The following is an 18,579-nucleotide window of genomic DNA, read 5'->3' as shown; positions in this document are numbered from 1 at the left end:
CTGGGCAACAGGGGAAGTTTTACCTTGAAACAAGTGGAAATTTTTTCAAAAAGTAGCACCAATTATCATTATTATTGTGGTATTTGCTCAGCGCTTACTTTGTGCCAAGCATTGTTCTAAGCTCTGGGGTAGATACAAGCTAATCAGTTTGGTCGCAGTCCTTGTCCCATATGGGGCTCAAAATATCACTCTCCATTTTACATATGGGCACAGAAAAGTTAAGTGACTTGGCCAAAGTCACGAAGCAATCAAGTGGTGGGGCCAGAATTAGAACCCAGGCCCTCTGACTCCCAGGTCCGTGCTCTTTCCAGGTCATGTTGCTTCTCTATGAGATGGGAGATGTAGGGAATTGGAGAAATAATTAAAAAAGCCACAGTGGGATGGATACTCCTACTAATAATAATGATATTTGTTAAGAGCTTATTTTGTGCTAACCCCCCCTCCCAGGCCCACATCACTTATGTAAATATCGCTAATTTATTAATATTAATTTCTGTCTCCCCCTCTAGACTAAGCTCATTATAGGCAGGGAATGTGTCTGTTTATTGTTGACCTATCCTAAGCGCTTAGTACAGTGCTTTGCAGGTAGTAAACGTTCAATAAATCTGATTGACTGACTGACTGACTGACTGACTATGTTACTGAGATAGGCACAATACAGGCAAACCACAATACAAGCAGACCAGATACAGTCCTTGTCCCACATACGGCTCACAGTCTAAGCAGGAGGAGAACAGATTCCCCACTTTTCAGATGAGGTAGCTGAAGTACCAAAAAATTAAGTGGTAGCCTAAGGTCACACAGCAGGCAAGTAGTGAAGCTGGGTTTAAAACCCAGGTCTCCTGACTCCCAGTCCAGCACACTTTCCACTAGGCCGCACTGCTTCCAGGGTTCTGGGGCTTACAGGACAATTCTCTGGAAAAAGTTGGTTTGGTCAGATTTTGCTCTTGTCATTATTCGATCAATGGTATTTATTGAGCATTTACTGTGTACTAAGTACTTGGGAAAGTACAACCCAAAAGAGTTGGTAGACATGTTTCCCTGCCCACGAGGAATGAGATCCTCAGCAAAGCCTTGTGAAGCCCTCCAGTTGGGGAGGGACAAACCCATCAGATAGTGTCAGTACCATTATCTGGTGGTTTGGAAACAATGTGGGTGGAGGGGAGGGAGGGGTAAATTTAGGGGGGAAACATGGAAGTTCCTAACTCTTCTCTTTGGGTTTTCTTTTGGTTTGGGGTGGGGTTACAGCTCCAGCTGCCAGCTACAGCCCCGCACCAGCTGTGTCTTATAGCCCTGCCCCAGCAGCCCCCTATAGCCCCGCTCCAGCAGCCCCCTATAGCCCTGCCCCCTATAGCCCCGCCCCCTACAGCCCTGCTCCAGCAGCATCCTACAGCTCTGGCCCAGGAGAACCAGCCAGCCGCCCACCCTGGGTGACAGATGACACCTTTTCCCAGAAGTTCTCTCCCGGGAAGACCACGACGGCTGTCTCCAAAAACCTGCTGCCCCGGGGCACCCCAGTCTCATCGGCAGCTCCAGGCCCAGCCTACACTCCTTCGGGCACCCAGGTGCCCACGCTGGCCAGGGGCACCATCCAGCGGGCGGAGCGTTTCCCAGCCAGCAGCCGGACCCCTCACTGTGGACACTGTAACAGCATCATCCGGTAAGACCTTTCAGGGGATGACAGGAGGAAACTCGGCAGTTCATGGGGAAGCATTTTCCCAGGCTCTGGAAATGCAATCCCGTAGTCAATGCGGGAATAAAAATAATCTAGCAGAGGAGGTCCGACTCAGCATTGCCCAGGCATTTCCTATCTCTGGGTCTCAGCTTCTTGTTTCCATCTGTCTTAACCTCTGTATCTCCGTCTCCCCAGTTCTCATCCATCAATGTAGGCCAGACTCTTTAGCTAGAGGAAAGCTTGCCATTTGGCAAAGAGAGCTGTGTGCCTTGTTATTGCCCAGAGACACTCACTGAGATTATGCCAGGTTCCAAGAAAAACACTTTCAATATTCACAGTACTCCTACAATGTGATACCTCTTCAGTATCTAAAATGCAACAAAGTCCTTCCAAGAAAGCTACCCGGTAAGGCAGTGTGACAATACATGGAAGCCAAGATTCAGGCAAGCTATCCTCCTAGCCCCAGAGCAGCTTTATGAGACTCCTGGAGCCATGGAAGGATGCTGGAGTTGGCTTAGATGCCTCCCCTCCCTCCCTGTCCATTCTGAACTCCAGAAAATATGGCCATTTTAACTTTGAAGCTATTTATCCTTTAGAGAACTGTGAACGCTATGAGCCTGGTCCCTTGCCAGTTTAATGAGTTTTTTAGGTTTCTCCTTTTGTCTTGTTTTGTTTATGGTATTTGTTAAGCGCTTACTATGTGCCAGCAACTGTTCTAAGTGCTGAAGTAGATACAAGGTAACCTGGTTGGACACAGTCCGTGTCCCACATGGGGCTCATCCCCATATTATAGATGAGGTAACTGAGGCAAAGAGAAGCGAAGTGGCTTGTTCAAAGTCACACAGCAAACAAGTGATGGAGCCAGAATTGGAACCCAGGTCCTCTGACTCCCAGGCCCATGACCAATCCACTAGGCCACGCGGCTTCCCCGGGTCCAACCTGATTACATACCCCAGTGCTTAGAACAGTGCTCGGCACATAGTAAGTGCTTAACAAATACCATGATTATTAACCTTGATTCCCTGGAGCCCATTAGACATTCTGCTTTGTCCACAGGGGGCCATTCCTGGTCGCCATGGGCCGGTCCTGGCACCCAGAAGAATTCAACTGTGCCTACTGTAAGACCTCTCTGGCAGACATGTGCTTTGTGGAGGAACAGAACAATGTGTACTGTGAACGGTGTTATGAGCAGTTCTTTGCCCCTCTCTGTGCCAAGTGTAATACCAAAGTCATGGGGGTAAGTTGTAACTCATCTTTTCCCCTTCAAGCAAGGGTGGTCAAACTGCAGCTTACCAGCGGCATTCGGCTCTTCTGCACTTACCGTGCAGCTCGGGTACATGCACTTTGCTATTTATTATTTTGTCGAGGCTGTTGCGGTGGCAACAAGATGCACGATGCTGCTGCTCCAGGCTTTTGAGCAGGGTGGTGATGGTCCCTGGACCGCAAACGGGGCCTGGCTCCATCCCCCAGCTCTACCCCATTGTCTCTAGTTTCTCACCACCACTGCTCATCACAAACCCCAGCCTCCCCAGCACCTGCCCTTCACCGCTCATTCTCCCCTCCCCGTCTCATTCTCCCCTCCCCCTCAGAAGCCATTCTTATGACTACTCAGCCGTACGTTGTGGGTTTTTGCAACTTTTAAGTTTAAGAAGTTTATCAGTTCTTTGTAGGCAGGGAACGTGTCTTGTAGTTCTGTTTTCACGTGCTTAATAAATATTCATTCATTCAATCAATAGTATTTATTGAGCTCTTACTATGTGCAGAGCACTGTACTAAGCATTTGGAATGTACAAGTCTACTTCTAGTGCTCCAACTGCTACAAGAGCACGGGCTTGGAAGTCAGAGGGCATAGGTTCGAATCCCAGCTCCGCCACTTGTCAGCTGTGTGACTTTGGGCAAGTCACTTCACTTCTCTGGGCCTCAGTTACTTCATCTGTAAAATGGGGATTAAGACTGTGAGCCCCTCATGGGACAACCTGATTACCTTGTATCAACCCCAGCGCTTAGAACAGTGCTTTGCACATAGTAAGCGCTTAACAAAAATCATCATCATTATTATTATTACTTCTACTAGTACTACTAGTGTTATTACTACTATCTTTCCCTGGTTCTCTATTTATGCAGAATCCTCAGACTGTAAGGGGTCTTTAGGAGCTATCTAGTCCATATCCCTGCCATCATATAGGGCTTAAAGCCATCCCAGTCAGAAGAGAATGTATCCGATTTTCAAAGATTGCCCAATTTCCTCCATCTTAGTGTCAACCAAATTTCATTAACAGGACATTCTGCACCATTCATTTCATCCTAAATGCATGAAGGCAGTTTCTGGACTACAGGACACCAGAGAACAAGTTGAATGGTGCAGTGCAAACCATCACTCTTGTGCATATCTCTTTTGTTTTGATTAATTTACCTGGAGTCCCTTCAGAAAATGGGGGAATGGCCTAGGGGATCTCCATAGGCCTCTCATCCAGCCTGGGGAATCCATGATTATTCTCCATTCTGGAGCAAAGGGCATCGCAATTCTCCTCAAACCTCTGGTCACTCTTACTACCACAAACTGATTTTAACTGATTTTCTGTGAGCTGACCGAAGTATTTCTTTCTTCCAAACTGCAGAACTGCATTTCTTTCTGTTGTCTGGGGAAGAGGAAGAAGGAGAGGAAATTTAATTTCCCCGAGAGCAGGCGCTCTCTATCATGAAGCTGCCGGAATGTCTAGAAATATGTTTGGGGTGAAAGAGTTAGATGATTGTTCCGCATTTTGGGAAAGACATTTCCTAGGTAGAATTGCCCAAGCAGGCAGAATTGCCCAGGGCCATTTAAGAAATCAGTGGTGGTTTCTCTCTCAGGACCTGAATCACTGTTCTGACTGTGCTGAACAAAGGGGAAGTAGGCATTTGGAACATGGAATTTGGGCTGAAGGAGGTGAGGGAGGAGAGGGAAGACAGCTTGGAGGGGGAGTGTATCCCATAGAACTGTACTTGGGTGTATTGCTGAAAATATTTGCTTATAAGTTTCCACACTTGGTGCCCTTATGGTGCCCACATTTTTTAATAAATGTGTAGTTTTCTATTTTGTATATGATCATAAAGACATAACCATTAAAGGGACAGACTAATGTTCCATACAGCCCAGGTTCTGTCTCCAGTAATGACACCAGGATGTTTGGAAGAACAATTTGCTGGTTGCCCTCTTGGACGTCCACCCACGTTGTTAGGAACAGACCATCTATCTTTCCCAACTTTCCCTCTAGAAAGCCATCTTGGACTGCCCATTTACCCAAACCCCTCTTGAACACACTGAGAGTCTTCTGGCTCCCCAACTTTATTTTATTTACTCGTATTTATGGTATTTGTTAAGCGCTTACTCTGTGCCAGGCATTGTGTTAAGTACTGGGGGGGGGATACAGACTAATTAGATTGGGCACAGTCCATGTCCCACACTGGGGCTCACGGTCTTAACCTCCATTTTACAGATGAGGCAACTAAGGTACAGAAAGGTTAAGTGACTTGCCCAAGGTCGCACAGCAGACAAGTGGCATAGCCAGGATTAGACATCAGGTCCTCTTCCTCCAGGCCCGAGTTCATTCAGTAGTATTTATTGAGCGTTTACTATGTGCGAGCACTGTACTAAGCACTTGGAATGTACAATTCGGCAACAGATAGAGACAATCCCTGCCCAGTGACAGGCTTACAGTCCAGGGGCTGCTTCCCATCACTTACTGTGGTAACAAATTCCATCTGTTCACACCTGCTGTGTGAGAAGGTGCTTCTTTTCATTGTTTTGAACACGCCACCCACCCACTTCAATGGGTATCCCCCTCATCCTAGTGTTTGGAATTTCTTGAACTATAATTCTATGTTCACCCTGTCATCCTTCATGATTCTGTACATTTCAATCACATCCCCTCTCCGTCTTGGGCTTTCCAGACTTGAGTTTTAATCTTTTTGATCCACTTACATGGAAGCTCCCCAAATTCCCCTTGGTCGCTCTACTCTATAGGAACATTTATTTATGTTTGTGTGTGTTCTGCCTTACCTGTAAGATTGCAAGGAACACGTTTCTGTTCTTCTTTTGTGACTCTAGAAGTAAATGCACAGTAAATCCTGGCCTGAAGAGTATGTGTCTGATATCTGCTGTGTGCTTTTACAGGAAGTGATGCATGCCTTGAGGCAGACTTGGCACACGACCTGCTTTGTCTGTGCGGCCTGTAAGAAGCCCTTTGGGAATAGTCTCTTCCATATGGAGGATGGGGAGCCCTACTGTGAGAAAGGTGAGAGACCTCCTGGGGTCTTGGGTGCAGGATGTTAAGAGTGCACAGATTTTAATGGGACAATCAACCAAAGTATGTCAGATTTGTAAAGGGGCATTTCTTATGCTGCATGAAAACCTGATCTTTAGTGATTCTACACAGCAGAAACAGAGATCTATCCAGAGTAACCATGGCATACAGATAAAAGCTAAAAAAAAAAAGTTTTCTAGCATTTCTCCTCTGCTTGTTTCCTCTCCACAGCTGTACCTCAAAGTAAATGATTTCCAAGGATAGGGATTATGTCTTATGTATTATCCTCTATACCTACCTCTGCCATCCACCTTTCCCACCCATCTTGCCCAGCCCTGAGCTAGTGCTTAATACATAGTCTAGGCCCCAAAAAATGCTTTTGGGGTTTTTTTTAAATAACAACTACCAATTTCTATCCAGCAAAATTCCCTAGGATCATCTGTGATTTAAATGACAGTTTTAAAACCCATGAATTACTATATGTTAACTCTGCATGGAGAAGCAGCATGGCTCAGTGGAAAGAGTCCGGGCTTAGGAGTCAGAGGTCATGGGTTCTAATCCTGGCTCCGCCACTTGTTATCTGTGTGACTGTGGGCAAATCACTTCACTTCTCTGGGCCTCAGTTCCCTCATCTGTAAAATGGGGATTAACTGTGAGCCTTACGTGGGACAACCTGATTACCCTGTATCTACCCCAGCGCTTAAAACAGTGCTCTGCACATAGTAAGCGCTTAACAAATACCAACATTATTGTTATTATTATTAACTGTAAACTAGACTCTAAGCTCTAGCCTGGAAGCTCCTCCTCTAGATCGTAAACTCCTTGCAGGCAGGGATCATATCTACCACCTCTATTGTATTGTACTCTCCCAAATGCTTAGCACAGTGCTCTGCACACAGTAAGCCCACATTAAAACCATTGACTGATGGATTTCTGATTGAGGTGGAGATAGCCCAGGAGGCCAGAAGCCTGAGTCTGGAGAGTCAGAATCTTATGTTAATAATAATAATAATAATGTTGATATTTGTTAAGCGCTTACTATGTGCTGAGCACTGTTCTAAGCACTGGGGTAGATACAGGGTAATCAGGTTGTCTTATGTGAGACTTCACAGTCTTAATCCTCATTTTACAGATGAGATAACTGAGGCACCGAGAAGTTAAGTGACTTTCCCAAAGTCACACAGCTGACAGGTAGCGGAGTGGGGATTAGAACCCATGACCTCTTACTCCTAAACCCGTGCTCTTTCCACTGAGCCACGCTGCTTCTCTAAGATGTCCAGCTCTAGTTCCGTATGCCAAGTCAAGCCATCCAACCTCTCTGTTTGTATTTTCCTTGTCTGTTTAAAGGGAATGACCATTCTTAATAATAATAATAATAGTGGTATTTGTTAAGTGCTTACTATGTGCCAGGCACTGTACTAAGCACTGGGGTGGATACAAGCAGGTGGAATGGTGGAGCTGGGATTAGAACCCATGACCTTCTGACTCTCAAGCCCAAGCTATATCCACTATGCCATGCTACTTCTATAAAGCTCTTCCTTACAGGGATGAAGTAAAGATTAATTATGAATGGAAATGTTTCATAAAGTCTGTGAAGCACTTTAAACTTCTCAAAGTGCCTCAGAAAAACCAAATTTTCTTCAAAGTAGCTGACTCTAGTTCATCAAAAGTTTCTGACTTTTGCCTGTTTGGTGCTAAATATAACGAGTTCTTTTTTTCAGGGGAATGTGTAAACACTTAAGAGTCTGGAAAGCCAAAGTTATGAAAGTCAAAGTTATGTTTCCCCAACAACCAATCCAACCTAAGTACACACAGTAGATATTGTTTCATTTTAAAAGAGATGTACCTTAGGAGCAAAGTTGTTTTTGGGGGTGGGGAGGTTATGTTCTCTGTTGAGCAGTTACTAGGTGCCAGGTACTGGTTCTTTTTGGTTTGTTTGTTTTGGATTTTTTATAGTATTTGTTAAGCACTTACTATGCACCAGGCACTCTACTAAACACTGAGGTTGATACAAACTAATCAGGTTAGACACAATCCATGTCCTACATGGGGCCCACAGTCTTAAACCCCATTTTACAGATGAGGTAACTGAGGCACATAGAAGTCAAGTGACTTGCTCAAGGTCACACAGCAGCAATGTGGTGGAACCAGGATTAGAAGCCAGAACCTTCTGACTACCCAGGCCCATGCCCTATCTGTTAGGCCACACTGCTTCTCAGTCTTTGAATGAATTATCACTCCGAATTTCCCCAGTTTGTTAAAGGTATTTGCATTTTTACCCAAACAGTGGCCAGGAAATTTTATTTTTTTCATTTTTTTGAAATGAGAAAAAATAGGGAATATAATCATTGTTCTGAAAGCTATTCAATAGCAGTAAAGCTGAGTAAATAGAACACTGGCCTGGGAGTCAGAAGGACCTAGGTTCTAATTCCTGCTCCGCCTTTTGTCTGCTGTGTGACCTTGGGGAAGTCACTTAACTTCTCTGTGCCTCAGTTACCTCATCTGTAAAATGGGGATTAAGACTGTGAGCCCCATATGGAACAGGGACTGTGTCCAGCCTGACTAGCTTGTACCTACCCCAGCACTTAGAACAATTCTTGGCACATCATAAACACTTAACAAATACTGTTGCTGTTATTATTGTTGTTATCATTATTATTAATAATAAAGATCTAGAAAAATTCATAAACAAAAACAACTTGAGCAAGTAGATAACTCCCTCCTCATTCACATCCAAAGACTACAATTCCCCCTATCTTTAGAACCCTTCTCAAATCACATCTCTTCCTAGAGTCCTCACTTCCCCAATATGACCTCCTTTCTTTGTAGCTTATGCACTTTCATTTATTTATTCATTCATCCAATCGTATTTATTGAGCACTTACTGTGTGCAGAGCACTTTACTAAGCACTTGGAAAGTGCAATTTAGCAACAAATAGACAATCTCTACCATAAAACGGGCTCACAGACCAGAAGGGGGGAGAGAGACATCAAAACAAGAAAAGGGGCATCAATATAAATAAATAGAATTGGGTCTGAAACTCTTAAGCACTTTGATCTTCACCCCTCACCCCCACAGCACTTATGTTCATATCCATCTGTTATCTATTTTAATGTCTAGACTCTAAACTGCAGATTTTAAATTCCTCCCTCTAGACTTTAAGCTCCTTGTAGACAGGGAACATGTCTATGAACTGTTTGTATTCTCCCAAGGGTTTAGTACAGTGCTCTGCACTCAGTAACAGCTCAACAGATACCACTGATTGATTGATGGGCTCAGACTTTTTCAAGTGGTGCTTTGATCTGGCCCATCTCAGATCTCTTTGTTAACTCTGTGTTGGTTACTTTGCAGATTACATTAATTTATTCAGCACTAAATGCCATGGCTGTGATTTCCCGGTGGAAGCTGGTGACAAGTTTATTGAGGCCCTTGGACACACTTGGCATGATACCTGCTTCATTTGTGCGGTAGGTTTCTGATCCTGACTCGGACCATTACAGAATCACTTTGCCACCCTCCTGAAAGTGGAGGTAAAATGGCGGAGAGCATAACTACAGGAGGAGGGAGTCATAAACTGTTGTTAGCTCATTTATTTCCTTGACAAATGGTGACTCTTCCTATTTTAGTGCCAATTTTCATCATGAGGATTAGCCTGGAGGTTGTTGATTATCTCAGAAGTGTAGAGATAAGGTGGATTTCTATTGACAAAGCCTTTAGAAAGCAGGACAGAGTATCGCTTTAGTTTTCCAAATGACCCCATTCTCAATATATAGCAGGCCAGAGGCCAGAAGATAAGCATGAGTTGCCCATTAACCACCCCACAATTTCTTTCTCCTGTTTGACTGCGTGGAAAGCTAAGCATTTTCCTTTAGTGGATTTAGACAATGTTTTTAGACTAAATGAACTGCCACTTGAAAAGGTTTACAGATTGGAAACATGCTAACTTGCAAATAAGAGACAAATAAGACTGTAAACTACTCTCTAAACTGTAAGCTCCTTATGGGCAGGGGAACATGTCTACCACCTCTGTGATGTAGTACTCTCCCAAGCACACTGTAAGTACCTAATAAATATGATTGAATGATTACCACACACTTCGCTCCTCTAATGCTAACCTTCTCACTGTACCTCCACCTCATTTATCTCGCTGACCTCTGGCCCACGTCTTGCCTCTTCATATCCGACAATTACTCTCCCCTGCTTCAAAGCCTTATTGAAGGCACATCTCCTCCAAGAGGCCTTCCCTGACTAAGCCCTCCTTTCCTTTTCTCCCTCTCCCTTCTGCATCACCCTAAATTGTTCCCTTTATTCATCTCTCCTCCCAGCCTCACAGCACTTCTGCATATATCTGTAATTTATTTATTTATATTAATGTCTGTCTCCCCCTCTAGACTGTAAACTCGTTGTGGGCAGGGAATGTATCTGTTGTATTGCTATACTGTACTCTCCCAAGTGCTTAGTACAGTGCTCTGAACTGCACACAGTAAGTGTTCAATAAATATAACTGACTGACTGACTGAGGAAAGGAGCACATACCTTTCGTTGATGTTTGGCTCGAACTCTGAACATAAGACCAGTAGCAATCTCTCGAGCAATTCCACCACTTGGTTGAAGCCAATCGTCCATCCAGCCGTGTTCTATCTCTGTCAGTGGCACCAAAGGATGATTGGAAGGCTTCCTCCAGGAAGTCCTCCCTAACCTCCCTTTTTCCCCAACTTACCCTCCCTTCGTCACCTAAGAGAAGAAGCATGGCTTAGTGAATACAGCACGGATCTGGGAGTCAGAAGGACCTGGGTTCTAATCCCAGTTCTGTCACTCATCTGCTGTGTGACCTTGGGCAAGTTACTTCACTTCTCTGGGCCTCAGTTACTTCATCTGTAAAATGGGGGTTAAGAGTGTGAGCCCCATGTGGGACAGGGACTATGTCCAACCTGATTAGCTTGTATCCACCCTAGAGCTTAAAACAATGCTTGGCACATAGTAAGCACCTAACAATAATCATTATTATTATGACTATGCATTTGGATCTGTACCCCTTAAGCACTTTGATACTTGACCCACCCTATCCCCACAGTACTTAGATACATAGCTTTATACTCTGCTCCTTCCTCTATCTGTAATTTATTTTAATGTCCACGCCTCCAGTAAACTGTAAGATATTTTAGGGCAGGGATAGCTATTATATTCTCCCAAGTGATTACTACAGTACTCTGTAAGCACTAAGCATTCACTAATGAACCAATCAATCGTATTTATTGACCATTTACTGTGGGCAGAGCATTGTACTAAGCGCTTGGGAGAGTACAACACAACATTCCTTGCTTAATAAATATCAGTAATTTATTGATTGGAAGAACTGGTTAATGGGCTATCATTTATAAATTGATTTAACCCTCTTTGAACCCTTTATTATCACAAACCTTTCCCTTCTAGCATTCCTAACATTCCTCCTAATAGTCCAGTGTAGATTGCTCTTAGATGAATTTATGTAAGGCCGTCTTGAACTTGCCTTGGAGCATCTCGATGCACTAATATTGACTTTGTCCTGAAGAACAGCTCACAGTTCTTCAGTTGAGCCATGTGCATATCTAAATATACTCATACATTTCTACACATGTATAGGCATATATCAGTAGTTGAGCCCTCAGTTGAAACCACCTAGTAGATTAGGGGCAGACTTTACATTACACAGGATTTCGGACCTTGTCAACTTTATTGGGCTGGTGGATTGGGACAGAGAGGGGGAAGAGAAAGGATGAGAGTGTATTCTTGATTCACCTTGGAACTGGGACTCAAAATCACACAATAATAAATAATAATTGTGGCTTTGTTAAACACTTACTATGTGCCAAGGACTATATTAAGGGCTGGGGTAGATAATAATTGTGGTATTGGTTAAGCCCTTACTATGTACTAAGCAGTGAGGTAGATAATTAATTTGGACACAGTCCCTGTCCCACACAGAGCTCACAGTCTAAGTAGTCAGGGGAACAGGTATTTAGGAAAATGAGGCACGGAAAGTTAAGTGACTTGCCCAAGGTCACCCAGAGAGGAGGTAGCAGAAACGGCATTAGACCCCAGGTTACTCTGACCCAGTAGGCCTGGCTCTTTCCACTAGGCCATGCTGCTTGTCCGTTGCCCAGGGGATGAGTTTCCTTGGGCCTCTTTCACTTCTGCTTCTTTCTTTTGTTCTCTTAACCATAAAAGCCCTTGTTACTCATGTAGATGAGTGTTCTTTTGCTCCCAGTTCTGCAGTCAGAAGTGAGAAAAGAACACTTCAGTTTTTATGGCACTTGAATTCACTCTTGTGACTTTAATATAAATCAGTAACTTCTTATCTGGAAGCAGTTTAGAATAACTGACCTGGGTTGAACTCTGCCTTTAACAATTCCATATTGAAGACTTGTTTCTTAAGGAGTGTTACCAAATTTGCATACCCATTTGAGTCTTATCTCTCCCAGTGTATTTATATTTACCTATCACCATAGTAGCTCAGAAGTGCTTAGACTCAGATATTACATTAAACTAATTCCTTCCTAAATTACTGCAGCCCAATCCAGTTAATAAACTGGCTTCTCCTAAAACACAGGCTGAAGCTACTGACCTTTATCATCTTGCAGAAACTGTAGGTCCCTAGATTTAGCGATCCCTGGCAGTCAATGAGAACACCTCTAAAACTCTTTTTCAATGTGTTTTTCTACGCTTATTACCCAGGCAGCAAATTGTGTACTTGTTCTCCTTCCCAAATAGACTGAGCCTGTGTGGGACAGGGACTGTGTCCAATCTAATTATCTTTTCTATATCCCAGTGCTTACTTTTTTTATGGTATTTGTTAGGCTCTTAATGTGTGCCAAACAGTGTTCTAAGTGCGGGCCAGGGGGTAGGTACAAGGTAACCAGGTTGGACACAGTCCACGTCTCATATGGGGCTCACAGTCTTAATCCCCATTTTACAGATGATGATACTGAGACACAGAGAAGAGAACTGACTTCCCTACTTAGTACAGTGCTTGGCACATAGTAAGTGCTTAACAAATACCATTATTATTATCATCATTAACAATAATGGAAATGAAAGAGTAATACAATCTCAGACTGGAGTTTCCAGTTACTCTAGTTAGAGATCAGCTTTCCAACCAACCAGTTTTAGATTAACTCGTCGAAATAGCAACTGTGACTCTCCCTTTTCCTCCTTTTTTTCTGGTATTTGTTAAGCACTTATTATGTGCCAGGCACTGAACTAAGCACTGGGGTAACTACAAGCTAATCAGGTTGGTCACAGTCCATGGGCTCAGAATCTTAATCCCCACTTTACGGATGAGGTAACCTAGGCACAGAGAAGTTAAGTGACTTGCCTAAGGACACACAGCAGGCAAGTGGCAGAGACTGGATTAGAAACCAGGGTCTTTCTATTAGGCCACATTGCATCTCTGATGTCACTCCCCGTTTTGACCAAGTTATCTAAGCCTCAGCTCTCCTATCTCTGTTCAATCTGTATTGTACTCTCCCGAGCTATTAGTTTAGTGCTTTTCCCACAGTGAAGGCTCAGTAAATATGATTGAATGAATGAATGAAAGCTCCCCTGCTCTGTCTCTTGGAGAAGGAGGCAGATGATAACTTTGGGCTTCTCTTCCCCTGGCTTCATTCACCCTCCAGGCAGAGCTGTTGGTCAGGCAAAAGGAGCCACCCGGGGGAACTCTCCCATAAGGAAACTGGAGAAGTCCAGGAAAGTGGCTTTGGCTCTTCCCTTCGACTTTGCCTCATAGCCATGATATAACTACAGGTCCAGCCCAAGAGGGAGGTCAGAGTTCTGGGCACCAGCTGTTTTTTACTTGGGTGACATAAAACAAGGATACAGTTCATGAAGCTGCTATCAAAATGTCTTCACTAAGCTCCTACCTTTAGAGTTTCTTTTTCCTTTGGCCACATTTCACTTTGATGTTCCATCATTTCTTCCTTGGATACTCCTTGGGCGCCGGACACTATCCAGCTTCCCAGAAACTCCAGTTTGAAATGTTATTATTATTAACAATATGATCATAATCATCATCATCATAATAGTGGTATTTGTTAAAAACATATTATGTGCCAAGTACTTTACTAAGTAGGGAAGTCACTCCACTTTTCTGTGCCTCATTTACTTCATCTGTAAAATAGGGATTAAGACTGTGAGCCCCAAGTGGGACATGGACTGATTACCTGCTTACCTTGTATGTACCCCAGCACTTAGAAGAGTGCCTGGCACTTAGTGGATGCCAAACATTACCCAGCTTCCTGGGAGAAGACTCTCCACACCTACCCCAAAGTAGGGTAATGGAGCTCTCCTGAGAAATGACCCCAGTAGACCAGGAACAAACTGTAGGGTGCAAGGCTTTTTATTTTCATTTTTGCAAGACGGTGAGTCACAAAATCACAATTCTGCAGGTTTATCGTCCCATGAACACAATCACACACATGCATGTACCTTCCTATTGATTTCTTGGTGGTTTCTCTATTTGTCTCTGCACTTCTATGGCACTTCTGACCCTTGCCTCAAGCAGGATGCTGTTCATTTTTGTTTCAGGTGTGCCACATGAATTTGGAGGGCCAACCTTTCTACTCTAAGAAGGATAAACCACTGTGCAAGAAACATGCTCATGCCATTAATGTCTAAAGGAAAGGCTGGAAGCCACTGGTGCTGGAGGATGATGGCTGATCTGAAACCTGCTAAAAAGGATAAACAGCTGATAATGTTTCTTACTGTTAGGGGGTGGGAGGGGGGCTAAAAAACACTTGAGCTCTTGTGAAGTATAATTTTAGTCCTTTGTGGATGCAGAACTTGCATTTGCATAGTTCAGACTAGAAGTCAAAGTAATGAATCCAAGACTAGAATGGTACTTCAGAAGTTTGGGACTAGATTCAAAGAGCTCAAAATCCAAACACTGAAAGCAACTTTTATCAAATGTACTTTCCATTGACTCCACCAGAATAGCCTTAGAACTACTGTTAATAGGAGTTCAAACTCATTCTGAGTATGCTACATATCTACAGCTGGCCAAAGAATGAAATTGCCAAAAAGGACTGGCTGCATAATATTTTTAGAGCCAGAGCTGAGAGTTTGTAAACTAAGACAGATCAGGCATTCCTCACCAAAAAAGGAAGTATTATTCTTTCATTAATGTCACCGTGCTACCTCCAAGCATCAAATTTAAGACTTATGAATGAACCAATGCGAGGCATTCTATTGACATTTCAGGGCAAAGCAGTGGCCAGGATTCAGAGAAATCTTGACTGCTAAAAGCAGGAGAAGAGGGGCTATTCTAGGAGAGTGTGGGTAATGGAAAATTGATGAGTGAAGGGATCGTGACATTTCTGTAGCCCACACGAGATTGAGAAAAGTTGGGCTCTTCAGTTAACCTCTTTCAGTTCAGATCCCTATACTCATAAGGCTTTTCTTATTTTCTGCTTGGTGTGGAAAACTGGAATTGGCTTTCATTGATTTTGCTCTTTGTTGGGCAAAGGAAGGAAATTGAGAAAGACCTGGGTTTTGTTTTGGTGCCTTGCCAGTTCTGACAGGTTTGTGGGCAGAGATGAGTTTGCTCTGCCTCGTTTCCCCTGTTTGCAGGTCAGCATGTGTTGTCTTTCTTAGAACCCTTTACTGGACAAGGCGATCCAATTTTGAGTCACCATCACTGAGACAGGCAAACGTGGAGTCTTCGCAAACTAGTATGTCAGAATGGTGGTCGCATCCAGTGACAAGAGAGGAGTCTTAATTTCTGCCAAACTCAGTGAACACAGAGAAGACAGATTAGAGGGCAGCACCAAATCATAGCTTGATCTTCCACCACTGTGACTGATTGTTTTATATGGAACATGTCCTACTCTGAAGATTTGTTGACTACTGGAAAGGATAGGCAGGCTGAAGTTTAGCTTGTGCTCAGATATCTGGTCTTAAATCAGTTTGATCTAGCAAGTATTATAGCTTGGCCTCTGTGGTTTAGAACAATCCATATTCTTGATAGTAGCAGTAGCTTATTATTTTCAAATTTCTTTATAAGTACACTATGATTGTTTTCTATGTGAGATAGTGGTTTAAAATGGCTCCACGAGGGGCCAGGAGTTTGGCTTTAGTTCTGAGTGTGGAAATTTCACCCCATTTTAAAAGTGCATCTATTTTTTTTTTTTTGGAAAGTGTTCTTTATGCTCACTGATGAAGTATAGTGTGAACATTTTTCATCTACGCAAAACAATTCGACATCTACACCAATCTCTTTTGGATTTTTTTAAGTAATTTAAACATGGCAAAGTGGAATCAGAAATATCTGTTTCCTTTCCCCCCAAAGTAGTGCTTGTCTTGGAAAAGTATCTTTCTTGGCTATGTTTAATTCTTCTGATGGGGAGTCAAAATCTAATGCTAAGAGATGTTTCCTTTAAACACCATCCAAAAGTTGCTGGAGGGTCATATATTTTCAACTTTGTCCTATGAACTGCCATGAAACCAACACACTTGTCCTCCAACACAGAACATGGAGGAGAGCATGTAAGTATGCACATGCTGCTTAGTCAATATGAGGCTCTTAGTTTGTTTAGCACTAAAGTCACGACTGTAAAAGCAGTTTATTTTCAGACTGAATAAAGGTTGCCCAGTCATGCCAAGCAATTTTTTCAGGGGTCTAATAAGACTGCTGTGTACAGTCATTTAAAAAGATTTAATATATAAGGACAAGTAGATTCTTAGTACTCAAAAAGTGAAATCCTGGGTAGTTAAATAGGAAAGGAATTCTGAACAAATTTGATTTAATCCAAAAAACTTTCAAAACTTTTGCATTCTCATTTATTCTCATTCCCTCTCCCTCTCTTTGCGCTCTAAACTGCCAGTTCCTTCAAGCCAGATGTGTCCCCAAAACCCAATGTGGGAGTCTTTTCAATAAATATATTTTTATTATATCTACAAAGTGAAGAAAGCTAAATGACTCTTGAAAGAGTTTCTTCATTGGGATTTGACATTGAAATCAGTTTCTTGAGGTTTGGTGTAGTGGATAAATTAAAAATTTAAATTATAAACTGATAAGGGGCAGTAGCTTTGTTGGAGTTTGGTCTTTTTCAGTAAGTTAGTTCCAGTCTTTTGGACAAATTTTTTCTATAGATAATGATGTGAATGCCTAAGCTTCAAAGCACTAAACTTCGGGCAGGATAATTTGGATTTGCAATACCTGTCTCTTTGTAGTAGACATTTGTTTATAATTTAATGACATTATCATTTACTGCTGAGTGAACTGTAGCTGCAGTGATTGGGTTGGAAATCTAGCTTTTTTTAATGTTTATGATTAGCCCAAGTGCTCTTGCTTTTGAATCATCAAAATTTCTATTTATTATTATCTGAGGCAGAATTTAGTTCTATTTAGAGGTGTGTGGAAATAAATCTTGCATGGATTATCTATGCCAATATGAATAAAACTTCACAACAAACAGAGCAAAACGGTGTGAGAGCATGGAAAGGTAGCTTTGAGTTTAAAGATTTTCATTAACCTAAAATTACAGTCAGTTGTCCCTTACAGCCATAAATGTAAATTAGAGAGAAGAAAATTGTTTAGGTGCCCTTCTTCAGATTCTGAAAACAAAATAAAATGCCCAGTGGAAAAGTGGCTATTCATTCAAGACTCTCTTGTCATGCCTCATCACTGAATGTGATACACTGGCAGTTCAGTTGCCTTGTTTAAGCAAACAAGTGTAGGTCAATAAGCAGAAGTTCTACATTGTAGGGTTTGACCATAAACCTGAGATGGGCCCTAACCTTATTGTCACTTTTTATTATTGTATCGGACTTTCCCAAGCACCTAGTATAATACTCTTCACACAGTAAACACTTAATAAATATGATTGATGAATGAATGAATTAATGAAAAGGTTTATATACTAAATACTTGTTTACCACTCATTTGAGATTTATTTTTATTCTAGCACAAATCAGCCAATGTGTCTTTAAGATCATTCATTTCCTGAAGTTGTGTTTTTCTCTAGAAGCACTAGATTGCAAGATCATAGCAAATGCTTACAATCATTAGATGGTAGGATTCTTGAGATCAGGGATCATGGCTACAAATTTTATTGTACTCTCCCAAGTGCTCAGTACAGTGCTCTGCCCACAGCAGGCACTTAGTAAATAATATTGACTGATTGATTCTCCAATTCTGCTTCCTGGTATAAAATGAATGGAAAATTTTTCAGTTTAACCCCTAGGTTTACTGCTCTCCCTCCCTCTGAGACTGTGAGCAATGTGTGGAATGGAGACTGTGATTATTCTGAATTGACTCCCATATTTAATGCACAATAAAAGTTTAATAAATGTCATAAGTGATTAATAACCTTCTGATTTGTTACAGACCCCCTTTTTATACATCCCTTTTGTATATAGTATTTGTTAAGCACTTACTAAGTGGCAGGCACTGTATTAAGCGCTGGAGTATATAGAAGCTAATTGGGTTGAAAAGAGTTCATATCCCATATGGGGCTCATAGTGTTCATCCCCATTTTCCAGATGAGGTAACTGAGGCAAAGAGAGGTTAAGTGACTTGCCCAAGGTCATCCAGCAGACAAGTGGCAGAGCTGGGATTAGAACCCAGGTGCTTCTGACTCTTGGGC

At 42.5% G+C, this 18,579-nt stretch overlaps 1 protein-coding gene across 5 annotated transcripts in view; it reads left to right on the top strand.

The window, feature by feature from the left end:
• Positions 1–18,302, top strand: part of LDB3 (LIM domain binding 3) — a 143,938-nt gene extending 125,636 nt beyond the window's left edge. For all 5 annotated transcript variants that reach the window (XM_039911504.1, XM_039911503.1, XM_029059594.2 and 2 more), the window contains 5 exons: positions 1,249–1,660; positions 2,732–2,912; positions 5,829–5,949; positions 9,311–9,426; positions 14,522–18,302. In XM_039911504.1, the coding sequence (XP_039767438.1) occupies positions 1,249–1,660; positions 2,732–2,912; positions 5,829–5,949; positions 9,311–9,426; positions 14,522–14,611 (920 nt within the window). In that variant the 3' untranslated portion in view covers positions 14,612–18,302. The remainder of the gene's footprint in view (positions 1–1,248; positions 1,661–2,731; positions 2,913–5,828; positions 5,950–9,310; positions 9,427–14,521) is intronic.
• The last annotated feature ends 277 nt before the right edge of the window (positions 18,303–18,579 follow it).

The sequence above is a fragment of the Ornithorhynchus anatinus genome, chromosome 3 (assembly GCF_004115215.2).
Source record: "Ornithorhynchus anatinus isolate Pmale09 chromosome 3, mOrnAna1.pri.v4, whole genome shotgun sequence".
In the NCBI taxonomy this organism is placed as follows: domain Eukaryota; kingdom Metazoa; phylum Chordata; class Mammalia; order Monotremata; family Ornithorhynchidae; genus Ornithorhynchus; species Ornithorhynchus anatinus.
This window is presented reverse-complemented; position numbering and strand designations above follow the sequence as displayed.